The sequence below is a fragment of the Nothoprocta perdicaria genome, unplaced genomic scaffold, assembly GCF_003342845.1.
Source record: "Nothoprocta perdicaria isolate Ctin4 unplaced genomic scaffold, notPer1 scaffold_479, whole genome shotgun sequence".
Classification (NCBI taxonomy): Eukaryota; Metazoa; Chordata; class Aves; order Tinamiformes; family Tinamidae; genus Nothoprocta; species Nothoprocta perdicaria.
In genome coordinates, this window is record NW_020455731.1 from 150,065 (window position 1) to 176,276 (window position 26,212).

The window sequence follows — 26,212 nt, forward strand, 5'->3', positions numbered from 1 at the left end:
CCCCTCCCCAAAGTGGATCTCGTGTCTCCTCCCCAAAGTGGATCTCGTGTCTCCTCCCAAGAGCGGAGTCCATGTCCCCTCCCCAGAGTGGATCCCATGTCCTCTCCCCAGAGCAGACCCCATGTCCTCTCCCTAGAGCGAACCCCATGTCCCCTCCCCAGAGTGGATCCCATGTCCTTTCCCCAGAGCTAACCCCATGTCCTCTCCCCAGAATGGATCCCATGTCCTTTCCCCAGAGCTAACCCTATGTCCTCTCCCCAGAGCGGATCCCGTGTCCCCTCCCCAGAGCAGACCCCATGTCCCCTCCCAGCACAGTCTCCCCAGCGTGGAGCCCGTGTCCTGCGGAGCCCACAGAGGCCAGGCGGGGACATGCGGCCGGCTCTGCCCGGTCGCCAGCGCTGAGCCAGTGCTGCTGGGCTGCTGGGCCRGCCAGGCCCGAGCTGGTCCGACAGGCTCCACGCAGACGGGAAGGGAGAGGCAGCCTGCGGCTCAGGAATGTGCAGCCCTTATCTTTGGCTCCCCTGCAATCCTGGGGAGGGAATAACTCTCCGGAGTTTGCCTTTCTCTCGCTCTTACTCACCCTCTGCCCTGGGTGGAGCTTGATTCTGCTGGCTCGGAGGTGCCTGTGAATCAGGCTGCGGGCACGTCCAGGGGAGCCCAGGGGAGCCGAGAGCCGGAGAGCGCGACCCGCCACCTGCCCTGGCTCGCCAGGGAAGGTAAGAGACACACAGCCCCTCGTGCGCCCCGAGCAGCGGCGTGCGCGCCCCGTCCTGCCCCGGCGCAGGGCTGGCTGTGCCGCGTGCGGGGCAGGGGCTYGCGAGCGGCGCCAGGCAGAGGCGGCTGGTGACGGGGAAGGCTCCAGCAGCAGCAGGAGCTGCTGGCCGTGCCACGACTGCCGGGGTGGCACCAGGAGGCCCCGCAGGAGGTGGCAGTGGCAAGGGCGGAGGGCGCGGGTTGCAGCAGAGGTGGCACCGCCATGGCTGGCGAGGGAAGGGACTTGTCCACCGTCATCAGGCGGAGCACAACCGCTCCGTGAGCACTTCACCAAACCTCTGTCCCATCGTCTTCGGAAGAAAAAGCGAGGAGTGGGTATTTTCTAGCATATCACTGTCCTTGGAAGGAGATTGGGCAGCCTGACCCCGTTTCCCAGGTTGGAGCTGAGTTGGCCTCCTCCTGCCGTAGGAAACACGGTAGGGGCAGCTGCTCAGGACGCTCAGAGGACCTCCCTGGTGGCAGGTCTGGAAAGGCCAGCGCGAGAGGTAGGCAAGACAGCAGAAATGGCTCCTGTGGCCCACTGCGCCTCTGCGTGCGCTGACCTCGCTCCACATGCTTGGGTGTGTTGCTGCCTGCTGCCATGGCCTGCAAGCAGCGACACACACCTTTGTGCACGTACATGCAGAGGCACAGGCAGCTGCGCAAGGACACATGCATGCACAGACACACGCGCMCGCACTCGCTAGCTTTTTTCCACAAATACAAGCCTGCCGGACAGAGCTGAGGTTCGGGGTGCGCACAGAGAGGAAGGGGAAAGCCTGGTGTTCCTGGCACTCTAGATTGATTAAGGTCAACGGAGTTCAACCACGGCTTTTGTCTGGCCTGAGGAGCCAGGTTCTCAATTTTCTAAAACAGTTAGGAGCGGAGAAGCTGCTTGGAGATCACCAGCACCTATCTTGGCATTCTTCTGATGAAAACATTTAATTCAGGAAATTTGCAGTAAGGTTCTCTGTGATAAAGGCCAGAGATAGATGAGTAACARTTCTAATCAGCAGGGTAGTGACAAATACATTGCAGGACACTGCCGGCCCCAGACTGCTCTGCACAGCCTATAGTAATATGTGTATTCATTGGAGAGRCAGTAAAAGAGCAAGCAGATAAAAAAACCCATAGCATACCTTCACTGTCTTCACCATTACAGGCCTACAGAAGAGCTTCAGTGTGGGGAAAAAAAGATTTTTTTCAGTGTACTCCTCTTTATCCAAAGTGCTTTAGAGAGTTGTATGGGAGAGGCTAAGAACTATATTTGTTCTCACTTAGCAGGGGAAATGGTGATATTTGATGGAAAAACAAAAGTTGTAATCACTGTGTGCTTGCAGGGAAAATTGCATGTCAAAGGGAGAAATAGGGAAACGTCGCACACTGCAGTCTGGTATCTGGTATGACCGTGCCAGTGCACAGGGCAGAGGCACCTCTGTTCTACAGCTCAATTTTCACGTAGTCGCAACTTTGCAAGCAGCTAAAATCCACCTCAGAATCCTGTGGAATTGGACTTCTTTGTATTTATGGGTAAATGGAATGCTTTTGAACTGTTTAACAGACCCCATTTGGCAGGATTAGCCTGCCCTAATGAATGAGCTTCATGAGTGGATTTCTACAGTCTAAGTTGGCAAGGGGAGTGGAGCAGAAGGCCAAGGGCAGCATGCAGTGAGGAATCCCCTTGTGCAAATCATACCTTACTCTGGTGGACCTTTCCTTGCAATTCTGTTATGGACTTCTATGCATTTGTTCTTTATATAAATGCAAATGCAGGCAATTGACTGAAATAGGGGAAGCGTTGCCTGAGTGTTGCTGTCTCTTTGGGTAACCTGCTTTCGGTAGAGGCCTGTTTGCATGCAGAATCTCATTTCCCCAGCTTTGTGACAGTGTGCAGAAAGTGGCTAGCTGTAAACATGAGGTTTTCCCTAGTGGCTGTCTGCATTTTGGATTTACACATGCCACGGCAAACTCTTTATTGCATAAGGCAGTTAAGATTGACATGCTGTCTCAACAACCACTTCACAAGGAAAATTACGACATGTAATTTTTCGGCTACTTTTCTCTTCCTCTGGCCTGTAGGAAGATCTTTGGACATGCTAAATGTCTGGCTAATTTCCTGATTCTCCAGCAGAATTTTTTGCGGATCCTTCGCACTGACTCAAAAGCGGAGGTGAGCGGGAGTGGAGCCGGGGCTCTCACGTGCTCACCAGCCTCCCTGTTCTGCTCCAATTCCTGCCTCTGGCACTCAGCACATTCACTGCTCCCCTTGGACCATGAAGAGTTTATTTTGCCAGCTCACAGGGTGAACTGGCAAATGCATGCAATATAGAACATAAAATTGCAATCTAGGGATATTCAATGATTGAACTGAAATGAATTTAAGCAATTTCTCATCTGATGACCATGACTTCAGAGAGAATGAAACTCCTAGACTATAGCAGGCAACTATATCCTCTTTTAAATTGTGTCTGTGATTTGTGCAAAACCATCTAGTGTGAAGAATGGGACTGTCTTCCCTCAGATGCTCTAATTTAGGGCGGTCACTAGAGGCTGATCAGATGACCAGAAGGGAAAGCTGTGGGTTGTTTACATGGCATTGTAACAGGAAAAGCAAATTCTGTATTTTCATCTTCCAAACAGAAGTTTTAATGGTAACACACAAGGATTTTGAGCCTAGGTACAATTCAAGAACAGAGAACACRGACTTCAGCAGGAAGTACAGAAAGGAAGATCAAAAGGGGAAAAGTAATTGTGAGAACTTAGCAGACACAGCGTGGCCAAGAAAGCGCCTCTTTCAAAACAACAGCCACAGTTCCCTAGACTTAGGGGAATGTGTCTGAGCCCTGCTTGAAACAGCACCTATAGGAAGGCGCTGTAATCTCTAGGGTGGTCCAGCATCCTTTGGCAGCTCTGGTAGAAACTCCAGTGCCAAGTGTTGTGGTTAATTGGGAAATTCTGGGGTATGCTGCTGAGCTGACAGTGCTACATACACATGGCTGTGAGACCGGCAAGCAAGAGGCCTTAAACTGAGAGAGATTTTATCAATAGAAATTAAATCCTTAATAGAGAAAGCTAGAATGTGTAGGAAGAGCTTCCAGAAAAAGAAATGAATGTAGCTGTCAGAATTAATGCAGGTTATTCAGCAAGCTGCAGCAGGGCTAGAGAGCACTAGCAGGCTCCCTATCACACAGAGTACAGTTAAAAAGCCCCCCTTAAACCCTAGCACAGCATTTTCTTGAGTGCAACCCAGATTTTCCATCCCATGTTTTTCCTCTTATCATCACAATGTCTGTCCAAATAGCTTTACTTTCAGCATTGCTGTTGTCTTCTGAAGTCAGCAGAATACTAGCCAACTGTTCTCATTTTTTTCTCACCATTTCTCATTTCTCACCATTTTTTTTCTAAGTCATTGGTTTACAAACTCGGCGATTCCATAAATTTTGGAAAACTGAAAATTTTTCACAGGCCACCATAAAGAGATGTATGGAACATTGTTTAACAGGGCTGCGTGGACCACTTGTGGCCCATTTACTCCTGCCCGCTGGACTGCAGAGTGGAAGTGACTGCTTTACATTTTTCTCCAGGACATGCGCCTCTTTCTACTTCTCACATCACTTTGAGTTTGGCACTCACACGCGTTCACACACAGGGAGTTTGTGGCTGTGTGTGCAGCACAGCAGGCTAAATTAACCCTTCTGTTGCCACCCTTCTCTTCTTGCTGCCGCCCTGCGCCATGAAGAGGCACTTGAGCCCAGCAAACCGCGTGTGTTTGCACATGAGCATGGGGGTCTCCGGCAGATAGGGTTTATGCGGCCTTTGCTGCATCTCGGGCAGCTCCCTCCGCTGCTGCCCAGAGCGCTGCGAAGGCCTCGGCTTTTGGGAGTGTCTGGAAGCAGCGAAGCAGGTCCAGCCAGGGAGCGATCACTTGAGAGAGGCAGCCTGGGAACTCGCTGTGCCGGCAAAACACGTCACAACAAGCACCGGAGTCAGCACTGCGCAGGAAGATAGAGACAGCCTGAGGTGCTGAGACATCAGCAGGGGCTGGCAGCGAGCAGCAGCAGATGAGAGGAGAAGGAAACACTGAGCTCATTTTGCTTAAACTGAAAAAATAGAGTCCGTCAACTCGAAGGCAGATCACACTTGATTCACACCTGGGACGGAGCAGAATTAAGAAAAATGAAGGTCCTCTTACTTTTTTTAGTATTAAAGAGAGCAATTCTCATTGGTTTGATAGCTTTTGTCGATCACAAAACTAAATGCTTGAGATGAATATCAAACCAAATAAAGTCACTCCCAATTGCACCAATCTGGACAAGCCTCACGCCAAGCCTGAGGGAAATTTCCCTAGGAGACTCCCTACTCCGAAAAAGCTCTTGGTAATTGCACACTGAGAGATTCATGCTCTTTTCTCTCCTATTTCTTCCTGCCAGTGTTTTTTTGCCTGAGTAGAATGGTGATTTTGTTGGTAGCCCTTGTACACTGGTGCAACCAAGTCTCTTTGGAAGTGCCCAAGTAGATGGGTGAGAGAGACCTTCGCTGCCAAGAGACCTTCACTTCATCTTGCTTCTCATCAACCCAGTGTATCGGCCTTCATCTCCTGCTTGTTAAGTTTTCAACAAGCTCCTTCCTTCTCTCTCCTTTATCCACTGCCCCTAAGCATGGGAGGAGTTGCCTGTAAACAGCTACAAAGCTGCCTTCTTTTTGTTCTTCTTCAGCTTCCTCCCGAACAAAACCAGCCGTCCCATTTTAACATGCTACCAGTAACGTCTGGGGAGCTAATGTACTGAATGCTTGTTTCTTTATACATTCCTGCCCGTATTTGTCTGTGTTCACTATATTCTTATATTCTACTTAGAGGGCACATATTCTACTTGGAGGACACATCTGTAGTTTTTTGTAGTTTTGCCTGTTCAGTTCCTAATAAGATAGTATTCTGATTTATGACTGGTTCTTTCCGAACTTAAAATTTTTGAGCCTGCTTTTATGAAATGACTGTTTAGGATAGCAGAGAACTGCATGCAATGACAAATAATTCCAACAGTCTTCTAGAACAGGTGGAGAGAGGGCCCTGTGAATCACTGTTTTTCTTTGTCCTCACTCTATGAAATACCAGTTCTGAATGACTACAAAATCAGGAGGATGGTAAATGCAAAATATTGTATCGTTTGTATAACAGCGATGGAAACCAKTGTGGTAACTGGTCTGAAATGATAAGTGAAGGGTGGTCTGCAATTTCTCTAAAAATAGGTTCCCAGATTCTTTGTCCTGATCCATGTGCTCCTCACAGTGCAGCATGACATGCCCCGTCAGATCTATTTTCTCTCTGCCGATGCCAGGTACTTCACGCGTCTTTTGGGTGTTTCTCCTACGTTTCTCTTTATGTTGGCAAACTCTATCAAAAAGTTTGTTCATCGAATCACCCTTTAGCTTTAGTGCAGTGGCTATAGCTCGCTTAATTGCACCTCTAATTGTGTGCACAATGCTAAATTTGCACATCTCCCAGTTGTTCCTTTTTAGCCCCCCCAGATAATTTTTCTCTATCATTCAGTCTTCATTATGAGACCTTCTTCAGTAAAAACCCATTTTAATAACTGCTGGTACCTCCTGTGACACAATGGTGTCATGACTCTTGATTAGAGTCTCTTATTTAACTGCAACCAAACCAGCCAGGCTGCTTTCCTGCAGCCTAACTCCACGGTGTCAGAAAAACTAATTGGTGGTCCCTGGGGACAGTTCAGTAACAGCAGGGCTAAAAGCAAAAATCAAAGCATAATAATGCTATCTTGTAAATAACAGGATTCTCTTTGCTCCACAGTAGTAAAAAAGCAACTAACAATTGGGCAAAAACTACTATCAGGAAGGAACAGAGTATCAAACATTACACTGCTCTATATTAATGCATGTTTCACCTTCATCTTGCAGTTCCAGCCCCACCATCTCAAAGCAGGATATAGCAGGGGTGAAACAAATTCAGAGCCAAAAATAGACTAGAGGATCATCAAATACATATAGTGTTCGATGTTTCCATATCCGTATGGATATGTTGTTTCCATATCAATACGGAAACTGTCCATATTTTAACAGTGTCCATATAAGAAACAGCACGAGGTTAGGGCCTTCCATGTAGAAAAGACATAGTTGACAGGGATGTAGAAAATGAGGAGCAATACATATTGATTCTTCTATTGAAAGCACAAAACAGGGAACAAGGAGCAGATTCAAAAGAAAGGGAGACTCTATAGCTCTCTCTTGCTGAAGAAGAAATTGTCTTTCATTTATGACAGGGGAGGTGAAGGGCAGTTACTGTGGATCACTCTGCTTGTGTCCCCGAGCTTTCCTTGCTAATTTGATCCTGAATCCATTGGCAGCCAATTTTTAGCTGGTTGAATATAATAAAATCATTTTAGTGGATAGAAATGCATTACTCTCAAAAGGCCTTTGACAAGATCTCTCACAGAGATTATTGAAAATAAGTAGTAATAACCATAACTCTGGAGAATTATGGAAAGTTAACCAARCTAGCTGATAGGTGAGTGTAATGAAAATGAAACCATGAGCTGCCAGTGCAAAATAATTTACACAAAGGAAAATACTGATCTACTTGTATGGCTTCTGGGATTGCGCTAAATATTTTAAAAATCAAGGACATTTATCCTGTCAATTCCAATGAAGGGCATTTATCCTGTGCTAAAGACATTCAGTCTTGATAGGAAAGAATCACATTTCCCTCTAAAAATTGGTCTAGTATTTAATTATCACAACTGTAAAAATCAGCCATATTATCCACCTGGATTTCAATTCGAGTTTGTTCCTCTCATTCTTGTGATAATCATCTTGTTTCTCAAAATTACAGTGAAAATATTGAACACTTTTTATCAAAATAAAGCAGCCAATGGTATCTTATCTATATAGATTGCTCTTAAGTATAAAGAAATGGTATAGTACATGGAAGACTGCAGGGAAGAATGCCTGGCTGTCATGGTTAAGGGCAATATCAAGATTAGATTTGTTTGAAGCATATCAGAAAGAAAATAAATCCCAGCAATGAGAGYGACCCATTTCTAAATAGAGTAATTACACTTCTAACAAAGAAAAGGTAAATTGTGTAATGTATGATGCACATCCTGTTAGGAAACAGTATAGTATAAAATGATGGTACATCAGGCTAAAAAAGTCAGGAGGACGGATCCTGTCAAATGGTCAGAGTCAGTTTTTATCTTTTTTGGTCATTAGTAGTATAAGTTAATTTTATTTTATCAAGACTTTTATTTGCTAATCACAGTTTGCTAGTCACAGTCACATTGTCCAGGGACAGGAAACAAGCCTCACAAATAGAAAAATCTATTAAGTTTCTCACAGAGGAATTTAAGAAGAGATTTACATTGCACTTGAAAAGACAAAAATATCTGATATAGGGTTTTTTTTCCTGTTTTGCTAAGAGGGGTGCTGTAACTGCTAGTATCTGAAGTTAGCTTAAATTGACTTTGTTAAAAGATGCATTTTCACTGCATTAAGATAAAGGAGAATGAAGTAGCTCGCTAGCAAAATGGTTGACTCACAGCTGTCTGTTATTTTTCAAACAAAATATAACTTTCTAAGATATATGCTTACATATAGTTCCTGGGGCAGATGTTATTGCCTATGTGTACAAGGGGTGGAGTGTCCAGGCTGAAGGATTTACTGCCTCTGTCCTTTGTATCTGCACGTCCCTTCTCTGCTCTGCTCTACCGGCCAGGCTTGTGCTCAGCAGGGTTGCCTGCTGCATGCTAATCATGCCTATTGTTACTCCATATATGTAGTAAAATCAAAATGACAATGAGATTTCATATTGCAGGACTCGTGTTTTGAGATTATCTTGAACAGAGTACAAAAAGTTGTTAAAGCAAAACGATGCTTCATAAAATGTACGGCGAAGGAGGGACTCATCAGCCCTAATGTAGGGTCTACTTTAGCATAAGGTAAATACTCCCTTGACTTTGTTCCCTACATTCTTTGTAGATGCAGTAGGAACATCCCAGACATTCATGGGATTGTGCTGGAGATGCCTCATGTGGGACTCATCTGCCCTACTATGGAAGCAGGGCAAAAAGTACAAGTTGTACCTTCAAAATAGAACTGGAAAAGTACAAAACTGCCTCCAGTTTATTTATCAAAGGACTGTATCATCAAAGTATCTTCAGGGGAGTGAAATTCTGGAACCACCTCCTGGGCAGGTGCTGGTAAATGATCTTTAAAGCTTCAAGAGGGATCTTGATAGAAGGGAATGTATGACAGGATAAAGGTAGTCTTGGAATTGGAGATTAAGCACTGAAGCTTTGGAAATGTTAGTGTTCCTGGGAGAAGGACTGAGAAAACCCAGCCAAATACAAGCATCTATGCTGGAATGTGAATCTCATCTTGTTCTCCATCAGCTATGAGGGGAATACAGGGCAATTACTTTGCATGTAAACATTTTGGACACTTCCACTTAGCCAGTGAATCCTAACCCGTGGTGAGCAATCCGGGTTCATGAACAGAGGTGTCTGGAGTCATGTTCGGTGCCTTAGGGTAACGCAAACATGGCATATGTGGCACAAGCCCCATGATAGGGACACTGCTCTGCACCAGCAGCTGGAGGCCAGTCAGGACACCTGAGGGCATCCCAAATGACACTGAGTACCTGCATGCAGACACCTGCATTGCTCCCCAACAGTTTATTTGTACTTGATTTATTTTAATTTATCCAAGGCTTCGGGGTAGAAGAGGTGCTGACAGAGGTTAGAGAAAACTGGAGGGTTTCTTTTATTTTTCTCTGAGGGAACGTAATCGGACAGCTCTAGAGATGGGACATTTAGTGGCATCTGCCAGCATGCTTAGTGATCTTAAAGAACTATTCAGGTCCCTTATTGGTGTGTTCAGCTCATAAATTTAGGCTTAAAATAATTGCTGGATTGGATGACAGGAAAGGAGTTTTCCCAGGTCATCCTGGCCGGGCTCAATAGGAGCGCGTGGCTCYCTTGTACCGTGTTAGGGTAGTGCTATTTCTGGGATGTGTTCCCTGCAGCTGCAGCTGCTGAATGTGTGAAGGACTTCGATGGTTAGCTTCATCTTTCCTGTTTCTTTCTAGCTGTACATTGTAGTTTTTATGGCTTTGGGGCTTTGGTACGAAGGCTTAATTTTTTTCAGTACTTGTCATGTGAATGGAAAGAGGGAAGTTTCATGGATACTTCTGAACTGTTTAGGGGATACTTTGGCCAGGTGGTTGTCCACAAGTGCAGAACCTAGAACAGATCATTTATATGGGCTCTTCTCCTTTAGAATCATAGAATGTTTAAGGTTGGAAGGGACCTCAGAGGTCATCTAGTCCAACCCCCCTGCACACACAGGGTCAGGGCTTAGTCCTATGAAATTCAGTTCCTGAATCATAACTGGGGTACAGAATATCTCATTACCCTCTATAAAGGTCCCTGAGAGAGGTGTCACATATCATTCTTTCTAGTGGCTTCATTTTTTGCTAGTTTCCCCATAGCTTGTATCATTTTGTAAACTGTGACTAGCAATTAAAATAAAAGTCTACATTAAATTAAATAAACCTGTAAATAAATGTCTCTATTAAAAACAGGCTCCCATATCTATGTGGTATACTCTCAGTCTGTGACTCAGTTTCTTTGACTGATATAGTAGGTCAAATTTCCACAAATTAACCTTTTTTTTTTTTTCATGAGGTGAATGAAAACTAAAAAAAATCAAATTTGCCAGTAAATGTCAAGAAAGGAGGCAATCACCTTCTTCTTCTCCTGTCTTAGATGCTACCGTGACCTTGCAGAAAAATGCAGACATCATTCAAGCATATCAATAAATAGTGTGTGCCCCAATCTTCATCTCAGGAGGTTTAACAGTTCAGTGAGCTCCCACTAAAGCAGCCAAAGAATAGAAACGAAGAGCTGGCATCTAACTTTAATGAGGATCTTGACCACTGAAGCAAATGCAGGTCCACAAGGGTTACCTGTTTCATACAGTTCTCTCCCAAACTTTGTTGCTTTTGCAAAAATATTTCCTTCATTTTGCTCTTACCAGGCCTCCTTTGTGGCAACTATCACACGTTTAAGAGAGAATAAGGACTTAATTGCACTCAGATGCCCTTCCCTGGCACTCTGGAATGCCCAGCACAAACAAATACAAATACCCTGGCGTCAAAAAGTAACACGGTACTGCTGCATGTTTAGTAATATTGCTGCATATTTAGAGATAGTCTTCTCTAAGGCATGTGTGATAAAGTGTGATAAATTATACGTGACACATATCGAATGTCTCAAAAGAGGTTAAAAGAGRTGTAGAGATAATAGTTTAGAATACATTTTAGAAATCTCCATATGACAAATAARTATTAGCCATAAACACTAAGTTATATTTTTATCTAATTTGTAGGGGAACTATTCATCAAATGATGGGTTATTTGACCAAGAACTAGACACCTTTCCTTGCACTCGGCAGCTTACCATCAGATTTGAACCAGTAGCTCAGAATTCTGCCAGCTTCAGATAACTGTTCCAGCAGTTCTGACTTAAGAAAAAGAATACATTAACTAAATGGAATATAATCTAGATAAACTCTGCAAGATGGACATTAGTAGAGCTGTCCTTGCAAAGACTGCAAATGCATGGAATCCAAAAGCCGAGGTCACTACTGTACTCCACAGCAAACTGGCATTCCCAGCAGCTACCTCGTTTGCTTGTGCAAAGTTTTAATTCTTTACTGACCTGAGGTGCACTCACACTCTTTCCCCAGTGTGCCACTTTGTGCATCTCTTGTCATGCAAAATGTTGAGTATCCTCATTGCAGATGGCAGCATACGAGGAGGGAGATTATTAGGATCAAGCCAGAGCTGTACTTGGGCTATTCACAGGATTTTCCTCAACTTTTAGGGCTGCGAGTGGCACAATGAAAATAGACCTACAGGAGGTAGGACCAGACCATGAAAACAACCGTAACAATGGTACAGACAGAGAAATAAAAAGCATTTTTAATGCAAGATAAGAATTAATCCACCTATTATGTCCTTACTGCAGATCATGGAATTAAAGAATTCTACAATATGAAGAAAATATACAAAATACATCACATCACCTTACTCATTATTTAAATATTTTAATAGATTTATAAATGCTAACAGTCACTGTCTTTGTAGAAAGCACGCTAGATCAGTACATTCAAAGGAAAATGCAATATAGAATCAATCTGAGCATTGTAGGTCACTTCCCTGTTTCCATAAAAAAATTCTGACCCTACTGTCAGCTATCCGTGTGCTTGAAATCAGCTATCCGTGTGCTTGAGTGAAGTGACAGATAAACAGATCTGTGTTTCTGGAGCTTTTTCTCCTGAGGTCCAGGAACTTCAGCCTCTCAGCTCTTTGGTTGATTTTGAAATCAATCTATAATCTTTCCACAGGGCTGTAATCTTTATCTACACAATCACACAACCATTTGCTCTCTAGATTGTTTATAGTCTCCAGACTTAAAATCTGTATCAGCAGACCATCAGTTTTCCCTTTTCCGCGAATGTGAAGCCTGGACACTTGTTCTGCTGCTGACTTACCGAGCAGATCTATCACAAGTGCAAAAAGACCATATGTTTTTAAAAGCAGGTAMTTCCACAGAATTTCCCCAGTGCTTTCACTCCCCAGAACCCTATTCAGTAAGTTATTTTTCTGCAAAGAGATGCAGAATATTTAAGAGATTTTTCAAATGAAAGTTCTGCTTAGCTACCACGTAAGCTTTTCCAATGCAGAATTGTGTGTGAGGTGAGCGCAGGGCACGCGCAGTGAGCCGGGGGCTGCAGGCAGCGCTGAAATTGCTCTTGTTGCTTCCATGCGCCGTCCTTGCAGCCGCGCCGCCAACGTGGAGCTTCTGTGCAGCGCAGGCCTGGCGCTACCGGCGCTGCAAACCCGCGTGCACACCGCGTTCACTTCACCCCGGGGTGCAGAGCAAGCGGCTCGGAGCGAGCTCTCGGAAATTCAGAAAATGGAGCAGGACATCCTCAGAGCTTCCCTGAACTACCTGCACGGGATCTGTTCAGGAAGGTCCAAGTAAATGAAAGCTACGCAAAAAAAATGTGAGCATGCTGGAGAATTTCCTCACACATAGTCTCAGGGGACTTACGTGGGAACTCAGCAAGGGAGAATTCACTTTTACAGCTTTCCTGCATGGCCTTGCTGCCAGCACAAAGCTCCAACACGCTAAGGTAGCTGTTCAATTTGCTGTCCGCACTTTTTAGTGACTTGTCTTCATATCCTTGCAACACACGAGTTAGCTGACGGTTGTATGGTTGCAGGATCATTTCTCGTACCGTTTCACAGGGCTCAGCTATGTGTGTCTTTCTGAGAGGCATTTCAAGCCACCTGGGGGAGAGCTCTGCCCCTGGGGGCCGCGGAGGCGCTGCCGCTGCAGCCTCCCCGGAGGCCGCGCAGGCCGGGCGCCCTCGGCCGGGCGCCGCAGCGCGTCCTGCCTTTCCTGAGGTCTTCTCAGCACCGACTTCTAAGCACAAGGAGCGTCTCAAGCATGACACCGCGCCTCCGCGCTCAGGAGCCCAGAAGGGTGACGGCGCAGGTTCTGCAGCCTCCTCAGTCAGCTGCGGGAYGCCTGTTGCTCCGGCGCCTGGCGGAATCCAGTTCAGGTGTTCGCTCCTCCCTCTCGCCCTGTTTTCCTGTGCAGGTGACGCCCTGGAGAGCGGCTCTCCCCGCCCTGGGCTGCCGCCTTTCCCCCACGGAGGCCGCTTCCCCCATGGAGGCCGCATTGGGCCTCACTGGGCTGCGCTGAGGGACAGCCCGGCTGGGCAGGGCGCAGGCCGATGGCCACGCTGCCGACATGGTGTCCCGGCCGGCCGGAGGCCATGGCACAGCCCGGCGCGCCCGGGGTTGAGGCRCCCGCAGCCCAGCAGCGCTCCTGAACACACAAGCCACAAAATGGCAGGCGGCAGCGGCCTGCTCTGGCTGCGCCGCCTGAGGGACCCAGGGCCCCTTCCCCAAGGGAAGCCATGTCCCCCCAGGGCCTGTCCTGACACCCTGGGTCACCACACGGGCAGCCCCGTCTGCTCTGCGTTTGCTTTCCCCTTGTGGCCTGGGGAAAAGCATGGAATGCTTTACCATGGAAAAGGAATACTGGACCTTGTCATTGCACTTGTGTCTTCACTGGTAATAATTTTCCTGCTTATTCATTAATAATATTGATTACCACAAATCCATAGCAAACATAAGTGCCTCCTCATTCCCCTGCATTGTAAGACCCCCTCACTCCCCCTTGGGAGTTTGAGGCAATCTTTTTTGTTGGCTATGTCAAATATACAACGTAAATGAAATCCTTCTGAACTCTCCCATTTCTTCAAGGCGCAGTGAGAACTTCACAGGACATGGCTTCTCTCCACAAGAGCTCTGCTGACTGTCCTGCAGTAATCTGTTCTGCTGCTTTCCAGCCCAAAAGGTCKTCTTGCACCCAGACTGCACGTCAGGAAGTGCTTTGTATACAAGTTTGGATACGCATGTGCCGTGAATCCATGCACTCCTCTCACATAAAGCCTCCAGAGAAATAACACCTGAGATCTGCAGTACGCAGTCATCCTGCACCTGGGTCTCACTTGAGAAAACTGCCCAAAATTTCTTCTCTCCTTGGAGCCGTCTTTCTCCCGCTCCCTGAGCACAGCTATGGGTCTCTTGACGCCTGCTTGCCCCAGGCACCTCCATTACCTCCTCTCAGGCCCATGGAGAAACCTAGCTGCCTTTTGCATCCTTCTAAAATTTTAATATTTAAAGCATCCTGTAGCAAGGAGGTGTAAGTGCAGTGTAAGTTCAATTGAGAAAAAGTATCTCCTGATATTCAATTTGAATCTACTACCTGCTAATTTCTTTTGATGGCCTTTTGGTTCTTGTATTGGAGGAGAAAATGGACAAAGGCTCCTTGGTTGTGTTTAATAGACTTCTTCAGGCAAAGGAGTCATAGTTCAGATATGTAGTAGTGCTTTTGWAATGTGAGGAACCTTTACCCACAACATGTTTGGTTTGTGAGTTCCACCTGAATTTATGTAGTGGCATAAGTTTCTCTATTCCTTACCTAATAATACTTAGCATTACCTAACATTTTTCCTTTAAAAATGTCCATTCCCTCTTGATTTATAATAGTACCAATAATAATTATATTAATGCAATATAAAATTAACGTTGCTTGACCATTTTATTTTTATCAGTAGTAAAATCCCTCTGCCATTTTTATTGCTAGTTTATATTACAAAGTTCTTGCTTTTTTTTTGTGGAGTTAGTTCTCACCTTTAGTGTTGTGAGCAAGCTAGAATTATCAATAGTTCACCATGACCATTCATCTCGTATTTGAGTATGTTGAACAGCACAGGTTCCAGCACAAGCTGTGGGACTGCATGGGACATGGTAACAACCACAATAAGCGTGAAATTCCAGTGAGATGTTCTGGGTAAGAACTTTGCACTAGCAAAGCATAGAAAATAAGCTAAGAAGAGAAAAACTGAGKTTGTTCTTACATAAAATATTAATGATCTCATTACTTCAGTGTTTTGTCTCTTTTTCTGTAATATCGTTCATGAAGAATGTTAAACTAGGAAAAGGTCTCAGAAAATATCCAAGAATGACTTGAGCTAAGGCAGCATTTCCTGAAAATGAAAGGCTAGAGACACTTCCGAAACAGTTAAGAACAGGTACAAAGATGACTTGAACACACCAAAAACGAATGTATGGAGTGGACTACTTGTTTTCTAAGACAAAAAGAATAAGAATTAGCAGTGGGGRGACAAAGCTAGGTAATTCAGACTACAAACAAGAAACATATATAAACTGCAGAGGCAGTTATCCATTGCAGCACTTCACACAGGTACCTGTTGGATTCAGCTATGTTTATTTTAAGGCCATATTTTTCTCTGTTGTCTGATGCAGCTCTACGAGGATTTATAATTTGAAATTGGTGTCACTTGTGAAATTCTGTGACCTCTGTTAGCCAGATAATCAAATAGGGAAGTCCACTGAACTTCACCTCCAAACTACTTGGACTTTATTTTTGAAGTGATTAATGAGAGCAACAGTGTGGACCTGCAGTCTCATCTCTTCTTAACACATCCCTTTTATTTGGGGAGCAGAAGTCTCCTCTGCACTGGATGACAATGACAGATAACAGCCACTTCCACCCACTGTACTCAGCCTCTATTGAGAGGATTTTGCATTAATGGTGATGCGTGGTTTGCCACGCCATGCTCCGTTTGGACTATAAGGAGCCCTGTGCTCGGGTTTCAGTGATGGGGCCTTAGGAAAAGTGTGTTAGAGCATTGATGTTAATTGAGGGCCAGGAGCCCAAGAGCTTTGGAGCATTTCACAGGTCAGATGGGTGTTAGTACATGAGTTGCATTTGTGCCATGACAAGCATTTCTTCCCAAAAATGTGCTCAAAATCATTTTGTCTTTATTAAACTTATTTGTCTTTATTAAACTACAGATAAGTAGCCTTAAAAAGTTAAATATAGTCCCCTTCACTACAGGATTTTTCTAAGTATACAGGGAGCTGAAGGAGCAATCATGGCCCTTACCTTTAGACTTCCAGGGATCTCAGCAGTTTTGTACTTGTGTGTTCTGACCACACTACAGCAGCGAGATACTTTAGACTTGCTGGCAGTCCAGCCTTACCCTTGTTGCTGTGCATCTGCTGGGGTGATTATTGACACACAGCTTTTTAGGAATTCTGGAGATGCATTTGTACACACACATGTGCTTTCTGGTTTTCTACTGTGTAATACACAATAAGTTATTTATCATGTAGAAAAGAGTTTTAACGCAGTCCAAGTATAACCAGCAATATTATACTTATTAAAAAAATATACCTTTCCAACAAAAAAAAAAAAAATTGAGCTCGGTTATCTGTAGCGTAAAAGAGAAAGCTGAACATTCTGTTAAATGCATCATCCTCCTTCATCACTATATTGCCCAATTTGAGTCATTCCTGATTTTGCCTGAAAACACTTAGCTATGTTAATGCCTTGTGATTGCCATCTCTGCTTAATTAAGGCTGCCTATCCGTCAGGAATGAATTCTTTCTGACGTTACTCTGCACCCATTGAATTTGTTCCCTTTCTTGTTGCCATCATGACCCCAGCCCTCCCGAATGGGGGGACGGCTGTGGACACATCRCTCATCACTGCTCCTGTCTTTGTGTTCCAGCTCGCCCGTGCCTCATGGCTCGTCGGTCTCAAAGCTCCTCGCAGGGGGATAACCCCCTCGACCCTAACTACCTGCCTCCGCACTACAAGGAGTATTACCGCTTGGCTCTGGATGTGCTCACCGAAGAGGGCAAAGAAAGCTACCAGCGCTTCCTGGCAGAGGAGGCAGCCCCTGATTTTCTTTGCAACTCGGAGGTGGATCACATCATACAGAATCTCCAGAAACCCCAATATGCCAACCAGGAAAGCAACACAGACACCACAGGTGACAATGACATGGATGGATCCTCTGGGACATACTGGCCTATGAACTCAGACCTTGCTGTTCCGGAGCTTGACCTGGGCTGGCCAATGGTCTTTGGATTCAGAGGGACAGAAGTGACAACCCTCGTGCAACCCCCACCCCCAGACAACCCAAGCATCAAGGAGGAGGCTCGCAGGATGATTCGAGCAGCTCAACAGGTGAGATAAAGAGGAGCCTAACTAGATCAGAGAGAAATACATGTTTGTGTGTGAGAGGGGCATCAGGATGCATCTGGCCCTCTGCTAATTCCCCAGATAAGAACTTTGCTCCCATGACCTGACGGCAGGGAAGAACAGGATGGCATGTTTCTTAAGTTACCTTCCACAGCATCAGAGCTAGCCTCTGCTGTCTAAACCAAGGGAGAACTGTGTAAGGCAATGTTAAAATATACAGAGAGGTCTCGGAATAGTTGACRTTGGATGGAATGGGTGGAAGGGATTCCTTTCTGGAGATGGTCTAGTCCTGCTCAAAGTAGAGTCAACTATAGCAGGTTTATCAGGGTCTGTCCTTAAATATCTCCAAAGATGAAGATTCCACAAACTTTCTGGCCACCTGTTCCAGTTTTGATAACACTTACAGTAAAAAAGGTGTTTTTTCTTGGTTTTAAGTGAAATTTCTTGTACATCAGTTTGTGCCCACTGCCTCTTGCCCTTTCACTGAGCACCACTGGGGAGAATTTGGTTCTGTCTTCTTTACTCCTGTCATCAGATATTTATATGCATCAGCAAAAGAAGAGTTTGGAAGGTCATGGAAATCCTGGAAAGGTTTGAAGCTCCGTCCCATTTAATAGCATATAGACATAGCTATATACTGGCTGGCTGAATGCTAGCCAGAAAGTTATGCAAAAACAGCACGCATGTGTCAGAGAGTGTGGCCCTGTAGCCACCTATCTCAGTACAACCCCCCTGTGTGGTTCTGTGACCAAAAAAATTCTGCTATTGGATTAATTAACTAGGGGACATTCAATAGCAGTGAGGATTTTCCTTCTCTTCACCTTCATCTATGGAATATGCACATAAGACAGGAATTCTGTTTCCAGTTCTGGAACCCACCATGTTTAAAAAAAAAAAAAAAAAGACCCCAGGCATTAAAGTGAAGGGCAGCGCAGCAGTTCAGCSGTGAAGTGTGAAGCGCTGGGGAGCACAGGCACAGCTAGGACATAAACCAGCACAGGCCTGTGATGTCCTTGCTCTCTTCTTCTAGGTGGTAGCCATCGTGATGGATATCTTCACTGATGTGGATTTGCTGTTTGAGGTGTTGGATGCTGCTGCTCGCAGAGTCCCTGTGTACATCTTGCTGGACGAAATGAACTCTCAGCTTTTCCTCGATACAGCTGCTAAATGCAGAGTCAACCTGAACTATGTGGAGGTGAGAAAACAGACCTCCTCTGTCCTTCCTATCCTTAGAGGGCCATGGCTTGGGACAGAATTCTGCCATTAGAGTGAAAACCTGAGAAAAGGGAGAGCTGGGGTAAAGCCCAGAAGGACAGCGCGAGGGGAGCCAGGAGAGCTGGCTCCGCAGCACAGTGGGGAAGGCTGCAGACCTGCTGTTTAGGCTTTTTCCTACCCATTCGGTAGGCAGGCAGAATAGCTAGTGCTGGTAGAAAAAATGGGAAACATGTAGGAAATAAAGGAGCAAGGGAAAGAACCAGGGGCAGGAAAAGGGAAATAACAGCTTCCAATTAAGTCAGTGCCTTATCTGGTTTGCAGTTCCTAAGGGTGAGGACAGTTTCTGGCCCAACCTACTACTGTCGCACAGGGATGTCCTTCAAAGGCCACGTGAAGGAGAAATTCCTCTTGGTGGACTGCATGGTGGTGCTGAGTGGCAACTACAGGTGAGAAGCTCTGCAACTTCACGTTTCCCTGTTCATTAGAGAAAGGCTGGTCGCTGGGTAAAGCGGGGTTTCACATTTCCAAGGGAACATTAGTGACAAAGTTCTTCTCACTGAAAGATACTGAACAGCAATTTTGAGGAAAATATGCCATTTTTGCAACAGAAGTTGATACACCAGTTGAACCTGAAGCCCGAAATACTCAAAGCTGAGCTTATTAAACATCAAAGGTATAAAGGATCTGTATAAAAGATACAATAGCTATAATGCATTTTAAAATCAAGTGCAATGCTGAGCAATAGCATTGACAAGCGTAGCAAGTCCAAAAAAAAAAAAAAAAAAAGAAAAAAACCCCCAGAACATGCAGACTGGCACAAGTTTTGTGACTCAATATATTTGCAGGAATTTTTAAACCTAACTCAAAAAAGAGTGTCACCAATCTTCCCTAATAATAAATGAACCCTAATCCGACCACCTCTTCCAACGTAAAATAGTAAAAAAACAGACTGAGAATTAGGCACTTACATTTCAAGAACTAGTTACTAATATGGAATTACTGATGCTTTGTTAATTAATAGGCTATCCCCCAGGTAAGCCTAGTATACCAACCAAGAGCTGTGTGCTATTATATCTCATTCCTTGCTGTCAGAGGCAGGCATCTCTTCCACCCTTCTTCATAACCAAAATCTACACTAAAGATACTCTGTCCGCATTTTTTTWAAAAAAAAAACCCTCCCAGAAAAATGCCTTTGAAACTTACATTTTCAGTGTTTTATTCACCTGCAGAGTGAAGAATCAAACAATTCAACAACTCAAAAAAATAGACACTGTGGGTTGGTAGTATATGAGCTATATTCATAAATCAAGTTTTGCTTTATTCCTTATTTCTATTTAAACACCATATCTTTAGTCTTTTTTTATGGGTCCCAAAGTCTTAGCAGAAGCAGACTGAACCTGCAATCATGCTTCATGTAACTGACCTGCAACTTTGGTTTTCCTCACATGGATAATTGAGATTTAAGTGCAAAGGAATGTTAAAATAATCTCTTTGAGGAGGGAGCTATACTGTACAGGACTGTGTCCACAAAAACTCATTAAAGAAAATTAGGTCAACTTAGCCAGAAATACTAGTTTAAATTGAAGATGCTTCTATCACATTAAATGCTTCTGTAAACAATTGTATCTAAAATTAAAATTGCTTCAGTTTATTTCTAAAGTAAATTAAACTGCATGTTAAAAAAAAGAAGAAGATACATTTGATTTAATTAACCTACTTTAAGTGATCAAACGGATTAATTTTTCATCATGTGGATCTGGAAAAATGGAGCCAGGCACCTGATCACTTAGATTCATGTTGTTCCGCATGGTTCTCGATGGGGATACTCATTGTGCAACTCATTGAATCAAAAAATCCCTCAGCTTTGGAGGTGCCTCTGGGGGTCAACTCGTGCCAGCCCTGCCCTGTTCCAAGTTCCAGATTCCATGAGGCTCCTCAGGTCCTTACCCCATTGGGCTGTGAAAACTTCCAGAGACAGAATCTCCACAACCTCCTCCAAAGTTTGATTGTCCTCATTGTAAAGATTTTTTTTCTTTATAGTTTACCCTTATTTCTCTCGATACAGTTGTATCTGTTGTGTTTATCCTTGTACTGTGTACCTCCAAGAACAGCCTGGCTCCATTTTACCAGACGTTAAGTTTCTGAGGACAACAACTAGTTCAGTGCTCCCCTCTCACCTCCCTTAGCATCCTTCTCTGCAGCTCTTTCGGCTTCTCCTGACGCCTGATGTACTCCAGCCTGTTGACCATCGTGGTGGCCCTCTGCTGAACTTGCTCTAGTTTGTCAATGGTTTTCTCATACGGGGAAGCTTAAAAGTAGCCTCATTCTCCAGCTGCAGTGTCAGAAGTGCTGACTAGAGGAGAATAATCACTTCCATTCACCCTTCATCTGTACTTTTACTAAAATATCTGTTTGTGGTTTGCTCTACATGGCTGCTCTTTCCTTCRCACGTAGCAAATCGTTTTCTGCCAAGCTCTTTTCTCCTTCTCCTCAGCCTGTGCTGGTGCATGGGCTGTTTGATCGCAGGTGTGGGATTCTACATTTGCTTTGGCTGAACTTCATGCAGTTCTCACCAGCCCGTCCCTCCAGCCTCTTGAGACACCTCTGAATGTGTGCCGTGCTCTGCAGCACATCGGCTGTGCCGCTCCCCACCCCTACCCCCAGCTCCATGCTGGAGTCATCTGCGAGCTTGCTGAGGGTGCATGTGCCCCCACACTTGGTCCAGGTCAGTAATAACAGTCTTAAACAGTATTGCCCACTGCCCTGACCCCTCACAAACACCGCCCAGACTGCTGACCACTGTGGTTTGGCCCTGACAGCTGAGCCACTTTTCCATGGATGGTGCAGTCTGCTAGAGAGCTCTGATTTAGCTACAAAGGTTCTATAGAAAGGCCATGTGGAAATCCTTGCTAAAGTCAAGGGAAACAGCATCCACTGCTCCACCCTTGTCCATAGAGCYGGCCACCTCATTGTAGAAGGCAATCACATTGAGTCAGGCACAGTCTACCTTGGTAAACTGCTGGGAACTGATCCCAGTTGTCCTTTTGTCCTTCCTGCACCTGGAAATGGCTTCCAGGAAGATTTGCTCCATAATCCTCCCTGGGACTGAGGTAAGGCTGACTGACTATAGTTCCCTACCTGTTTCTTTTTGCCCATCTTGAAGATAGGCATGTCAACCCAAACCACCTGCAGCAAGGTTCGCTTGGCATGAATCATCCTGGGACTCGAGCCTTTCTGCTGTCGTTGAAACTAACTCACCTATTTAGAACTTAGATCATTTATTACTCTGTAAAATCCTCCACAAATGAATGATGTCCAATAAATCCTTAGGGATAAGCCTTGGGAACACCAGTGCGTAATGAATAGCTGCCTGAGTAGCACATTAAGTCAGGAGAAATTTTCCTCAGACAAGCAAATGGTTTAATGTGAACTGAATTACTTGATGACAGCACTATCATTACTTCTGTTTTGCTTTGTAGTTTTATGTGGTCTTTTGAGAAGATTCACAGAAGCATTGCGCACATCTTCCAGGGGGAACTGGTGTCCAGCTTCGATGAAGAATTCCGAATTTTGTTTGCACAGTCAGAACCTCTTGTTCCTCCAGCCAATGTCTTGGCAAAGGCAGAGAACGCCTTTGCCATGGCTCCCTTTGGCAATAACATGCCTTTCTTTCCCAAGAAGGCACCCCTCATGTTCCAGAGAGAGGACAATCTTTTCCCCTCCTTCATGGACAGAGTTGATCCAGACAGGTACTTCCTGTCCAATTTCAGGCGGGATGACATGCTGCGCCATACTGTGGAGGGGTCAGCCATGCGAATGTATAAAAAGGTAGAAATGGAGAATTCGCAGCTGGATCCTGTCAGGGGCTTTCTCCGCTCCAAGCAGTTAGAGATAGATGCTTTTAAGAGACACAGTTTTGCAGAAGGAACATTTGAAAATTTTGCTTCTTCCAAACAGTATGCCAGACAGATGTTCATGAACAATATGGACGAATTTAAAATCCAGTCCAGCCACTTTCAGAAGGACCAGTTCTACCAGTACCAGTTTGAACATCCCCATGGCAGGCCTCAGGGACTCTTCGATAGGATACGAGGGGGCAGGCCAGGATTCAATGAACTGGAAGACTATGGAGAGGGACCGAGATACCCTGAACTGGAATCCAATTTTCCGCAGGAGGGTTTTCCCTTGAGACTGGATTATGTACCTTCAAATTCTTCCAGGGAAGTAAGACACGGATCTGATCAGCTGAACCCTGCAGGCAATGGACCCATGGGAATGATGTTGAGGCGGCAAAACATAGGGCAGAAATTCATTTGCCAGACATCTCCTACACAGAAGCAAAGCCTGGAACAGCGGCTCTTTTTACAAGAGAAAGAGGAGGACCCAGATCAAGACAAGAATACCCAGGAAAATAGAACAGGGTTACGTGACTGGAGGATTTCTTCGTATCTTAGTGCATACCAGTCTGAACCAGAAGAAGGTCTCCCAATGCCCATGGAATCAGAGGCATACAATGATGTTCTTGGGGACACCCCCACAAAGCACTCAAGTGACCTCATCCCAGTATTCAAATCCCCTATATCATTCAATAACAAGTCACTAGGAATTGAAAGTTCTAAAGAATTTGCAGATCCTGAGAGAGTAGGTGAAGAAACACCTATAACGAAACAAGATGCCTTTAGGTCCAGAATAAATCCCTTGATCCAGAGGAGCTCAAGACTCAGGTCCTCTCTGATTTTTAGTGCTGCCAAGTTAGATCAGCCAAACGCAATAGAAAAGGTTCACATGATCCAAAAGGAACAGATGTCCAGTGAGGTGACGAAAGACAACGAAACTATAAAGACAGCTGCCTCATCTAAAGTGGCAGAACTCTTAGAGAAGTACAAAGCTGTGGGCAAAGACACGGAGCGAACCACGGTCAGTCACACCAAAGCTATTTCCAGTTTCCTCCAGGAAGAGTCACAGAGCGCAGAGAAGAAATGTACCAAATCTGTGCAATACAAGATTCTGGAGAGCAGGGTATTAGACTCCAAAGACTCCTGCAGTACTTACAAAATGCACGGAGAGGTGGACAGACCATTTGGAATGGCGTCTTCAAGCCCCCAACTTACTGACGCATTGAGTAAAGACCCCCTAGCACATTTGAGCACTAAGGTGGACAAGTTAACATCTCGGTTTTACCCTATAGAGCATAAACCTGCTCTTCCAGAGAAGGAGAGTCTTATATTTGTAGGGGACACCCAAAAACTGAATCTTCCAGAGAAAAAGGAAAGAGTGACATTCAAAGACGACTCTCAGAAATCAGCTAATACAGAACTCAAGAAACCACAGATTAGAACAGGCACTACTTCAGTTCTTGAAAATTTATCTAAGAGTCACGGATCTGACAGCTCTCTCAATAAGTCTGAGGAAGAATGTTGCAAACAGGAACAGAATCCAATGGAATTTTTCAGAAAAGGGTCATTACGGCTGAAGCAGCTGTTAAACCCTAAGCTTGAAAAGAAATTGGAGGAGGAACCCACTTCTGAGAGTGGAAAATCTGACAAGCAGCCTGTGGTTCTCAAACGACCTTCCATAGGGGACTGTCAGGAAATAACGGAGGAAGAAAAAAATCATAAATTTGCAACACCGCTTCCTCCCAAAAGCAGCCAGCCAACTCAGGGGAGATTTCCCTCATCCACAGCTAACATCCTGTACAGCAGCAATCTCCGTGACGATACCAAAGTAATTCTAGAACAAATTTCTGCAAACAGTCAGAAGAACAGAGCTGAACTGGCCAAGCAACTACCATCCACCAGCAATCCTGATCTTTCCAAGTCAACTACAAGCTTGGAAAGGAAAGGTGAGAAGGAGAAAAGCTGTAACATCCACAGATCAGAAAGTTTCGGGAGTCAGAAACGAAATCTTCAGCGGCAACCATCAGAGGATCGAGACACTCTTCTGAAAAAAATGGAGAATATGCGGAAGGAAAAACGAGTCTACAGTAGATTTGAGGTCTTCTGCAAAAAAGATGATCATACGAGTCAAAGTGAAGAGGAATATGACACAGATGCCAAAGATAAGAAGATGGGAAAATTCATGCCAAAAATCTTGGGAACCTTCAAGACCAAAAAATGATCATAGAATACTATTTAACTCCACATAATCACTGACTGTCAAAAGAGAATGAGGAGGAAATATATTTATGATGGATACAAGTATTATAGGCRATGCACTTGTGTGTTATTGAGTGGAAATATGTTCATCATTGGCCTCCTGTGAAACAATCTGCCAAAGCCACTTGTATCAGGCAATGTTATTGCAATATATTTCGAATAAAAATATTAAATTGCCAAAGTGCTTAGTAAAGTATAGTTTCTTTATCTTGCATTCAGAGAACATTTTCTGCTGACCACACAATTCCATTATCAGTAAGGACAGAAGTGAAACGGAAAATTCAATACTTGGGTTTAAGCCATGAAAAAAAACATGTAGGTATAAATATATTAATTGAAGCTTGCTTCTCAAGTGCAGATAGCTTTTCTTCATACCTGGTACTAGAAGGCACATCTTTGAAGCATGTATAAGAAGAAAATTCTGCTAAAAAATAGGCCCTTCCTCATCTATAGTTATGGCCTTGTCCATTAGTACGTGCGCAGCTTTCAGTTTATCATTTTATAAACCTACTGGGTGTGTTTTGTTACTGTTTTGTTTCCTTATCTATAATCGTAGGTACTACTGCTTTAGAGGGTGAGCTGAGAGAAGCAGCTGGAAGGCCACAAAAGAGAAAATTTGCATGCTATGCAGAGAGGAAGATGTGTATCTAGGTCTGTACTTCAACYGAGCTGAGCTAGCAGGGAGGTTAATTAAGTTATAAGTTATATTATAATTATAATGCTGTCGTGGCCAGGCAGTAATTTACTCATGATGCAAGTCCACTTTTCTCTCTTGGGGAGGGCGATGGTTTTGTTCTGTTTTTTGTTGGTGTTCTAGGACAGTATCAAAGTAGTTGGGAATATTGTGATGCATTAAATAAACACCACGATTTACTACGGTGTTGAAAAAGACTCAGTTTTCACACACACACGTCCTTCAGAACGTGAAGCACTCAAAAGTGATCTGAATTCTCCTATGAAACTGGGTCCATATTCATGAACAAAAGAAGTTGATTCTACGAAGGATGGACTACTATATAAACASTGTAAGGAGGTAAGACCAGGACTAAGTGGCGCAGATTTCCTAGCATGTGTGTATTTTCCTTGTCTCTGTTTGCAATAAATTCTTATTTTTTTTTTACAATTGAAAAGAGAAAGTAATTTAACTTAAATATGGCTAATACCCTCCATTAAAAAAACAAAAGAGGAGAGTTCGTACACGAAGGTCTACATTACTAAAATGACTTCCTGTATTCATAAACATTTACCAACAGCACTGCAGACATTTCAGTGTCCTGACTGTGTGACATAGTGCTGTTTATTGTATAACACCACCCCATCAAAAGGTCGATTCACCAGCAATATTCAAACAGTGAAGGCACAAAAGTAATGGCAGATATATCCAGGCCAGATCCTCATCCAATATACACGAAT

The 26,212-nt window shown here is 44.4% G+C and overlaps 1 protein-coding gene across 1 annotated transcript; it reads left to right on the plus strand.

The window, feature by feature from the left end:
- The first annotated feature begins 674 nt into the window (after positions 1-674).
- On the plus strand, positions 675-24,928 carry FAM83H (family with sequence similarity 83 member H). Its single transcript, XM_026047114.1, has 5 exons — positions 675-716; positions 16,954-17,414; positions 18,460-18,624; positions 18,966-19,090; positions 22,124-24,928. The coding sequence occupies exons 2-5, from the start codon at positions 16,968-16,970 to the stop codon at positions 24,759-24,761; spliced, it is 3,375 nt and encodes a 1,124-aa protein (XP_025902899.1). The 5' UTR covers positions 675-716; positions 16,954-16,967; the 3' UTR covers positions 24,762-24,928.
- The last annotated feature ends 1,284 nt before the right edge of the window (positions 24,929-26,212 follow it).

Coding starts and splice junctions, on each gene's coding strand:
- FAM83H (XM_026047114.1), top strand. CDS start 16,968: ATGGCTCGTCGGTCTCAAAGCTCCTCGCAGGGGGATAACCCCCTCGAC. Junction 17,415..18,459: donor TGATTCGAGCAGCTCAACAG/GTGAGATAAAGA, acceptor CTCTTCTTCTAG/GTGGTAGCCATCGTGATGGA. Junction 19,091..22,123: donor GTGCTGAGTGGCAACTACAG/GTGAGAAGCTCT, acceptor TTTGCTTTGTAG/TTTTATGTGGTCTTTTGAGA.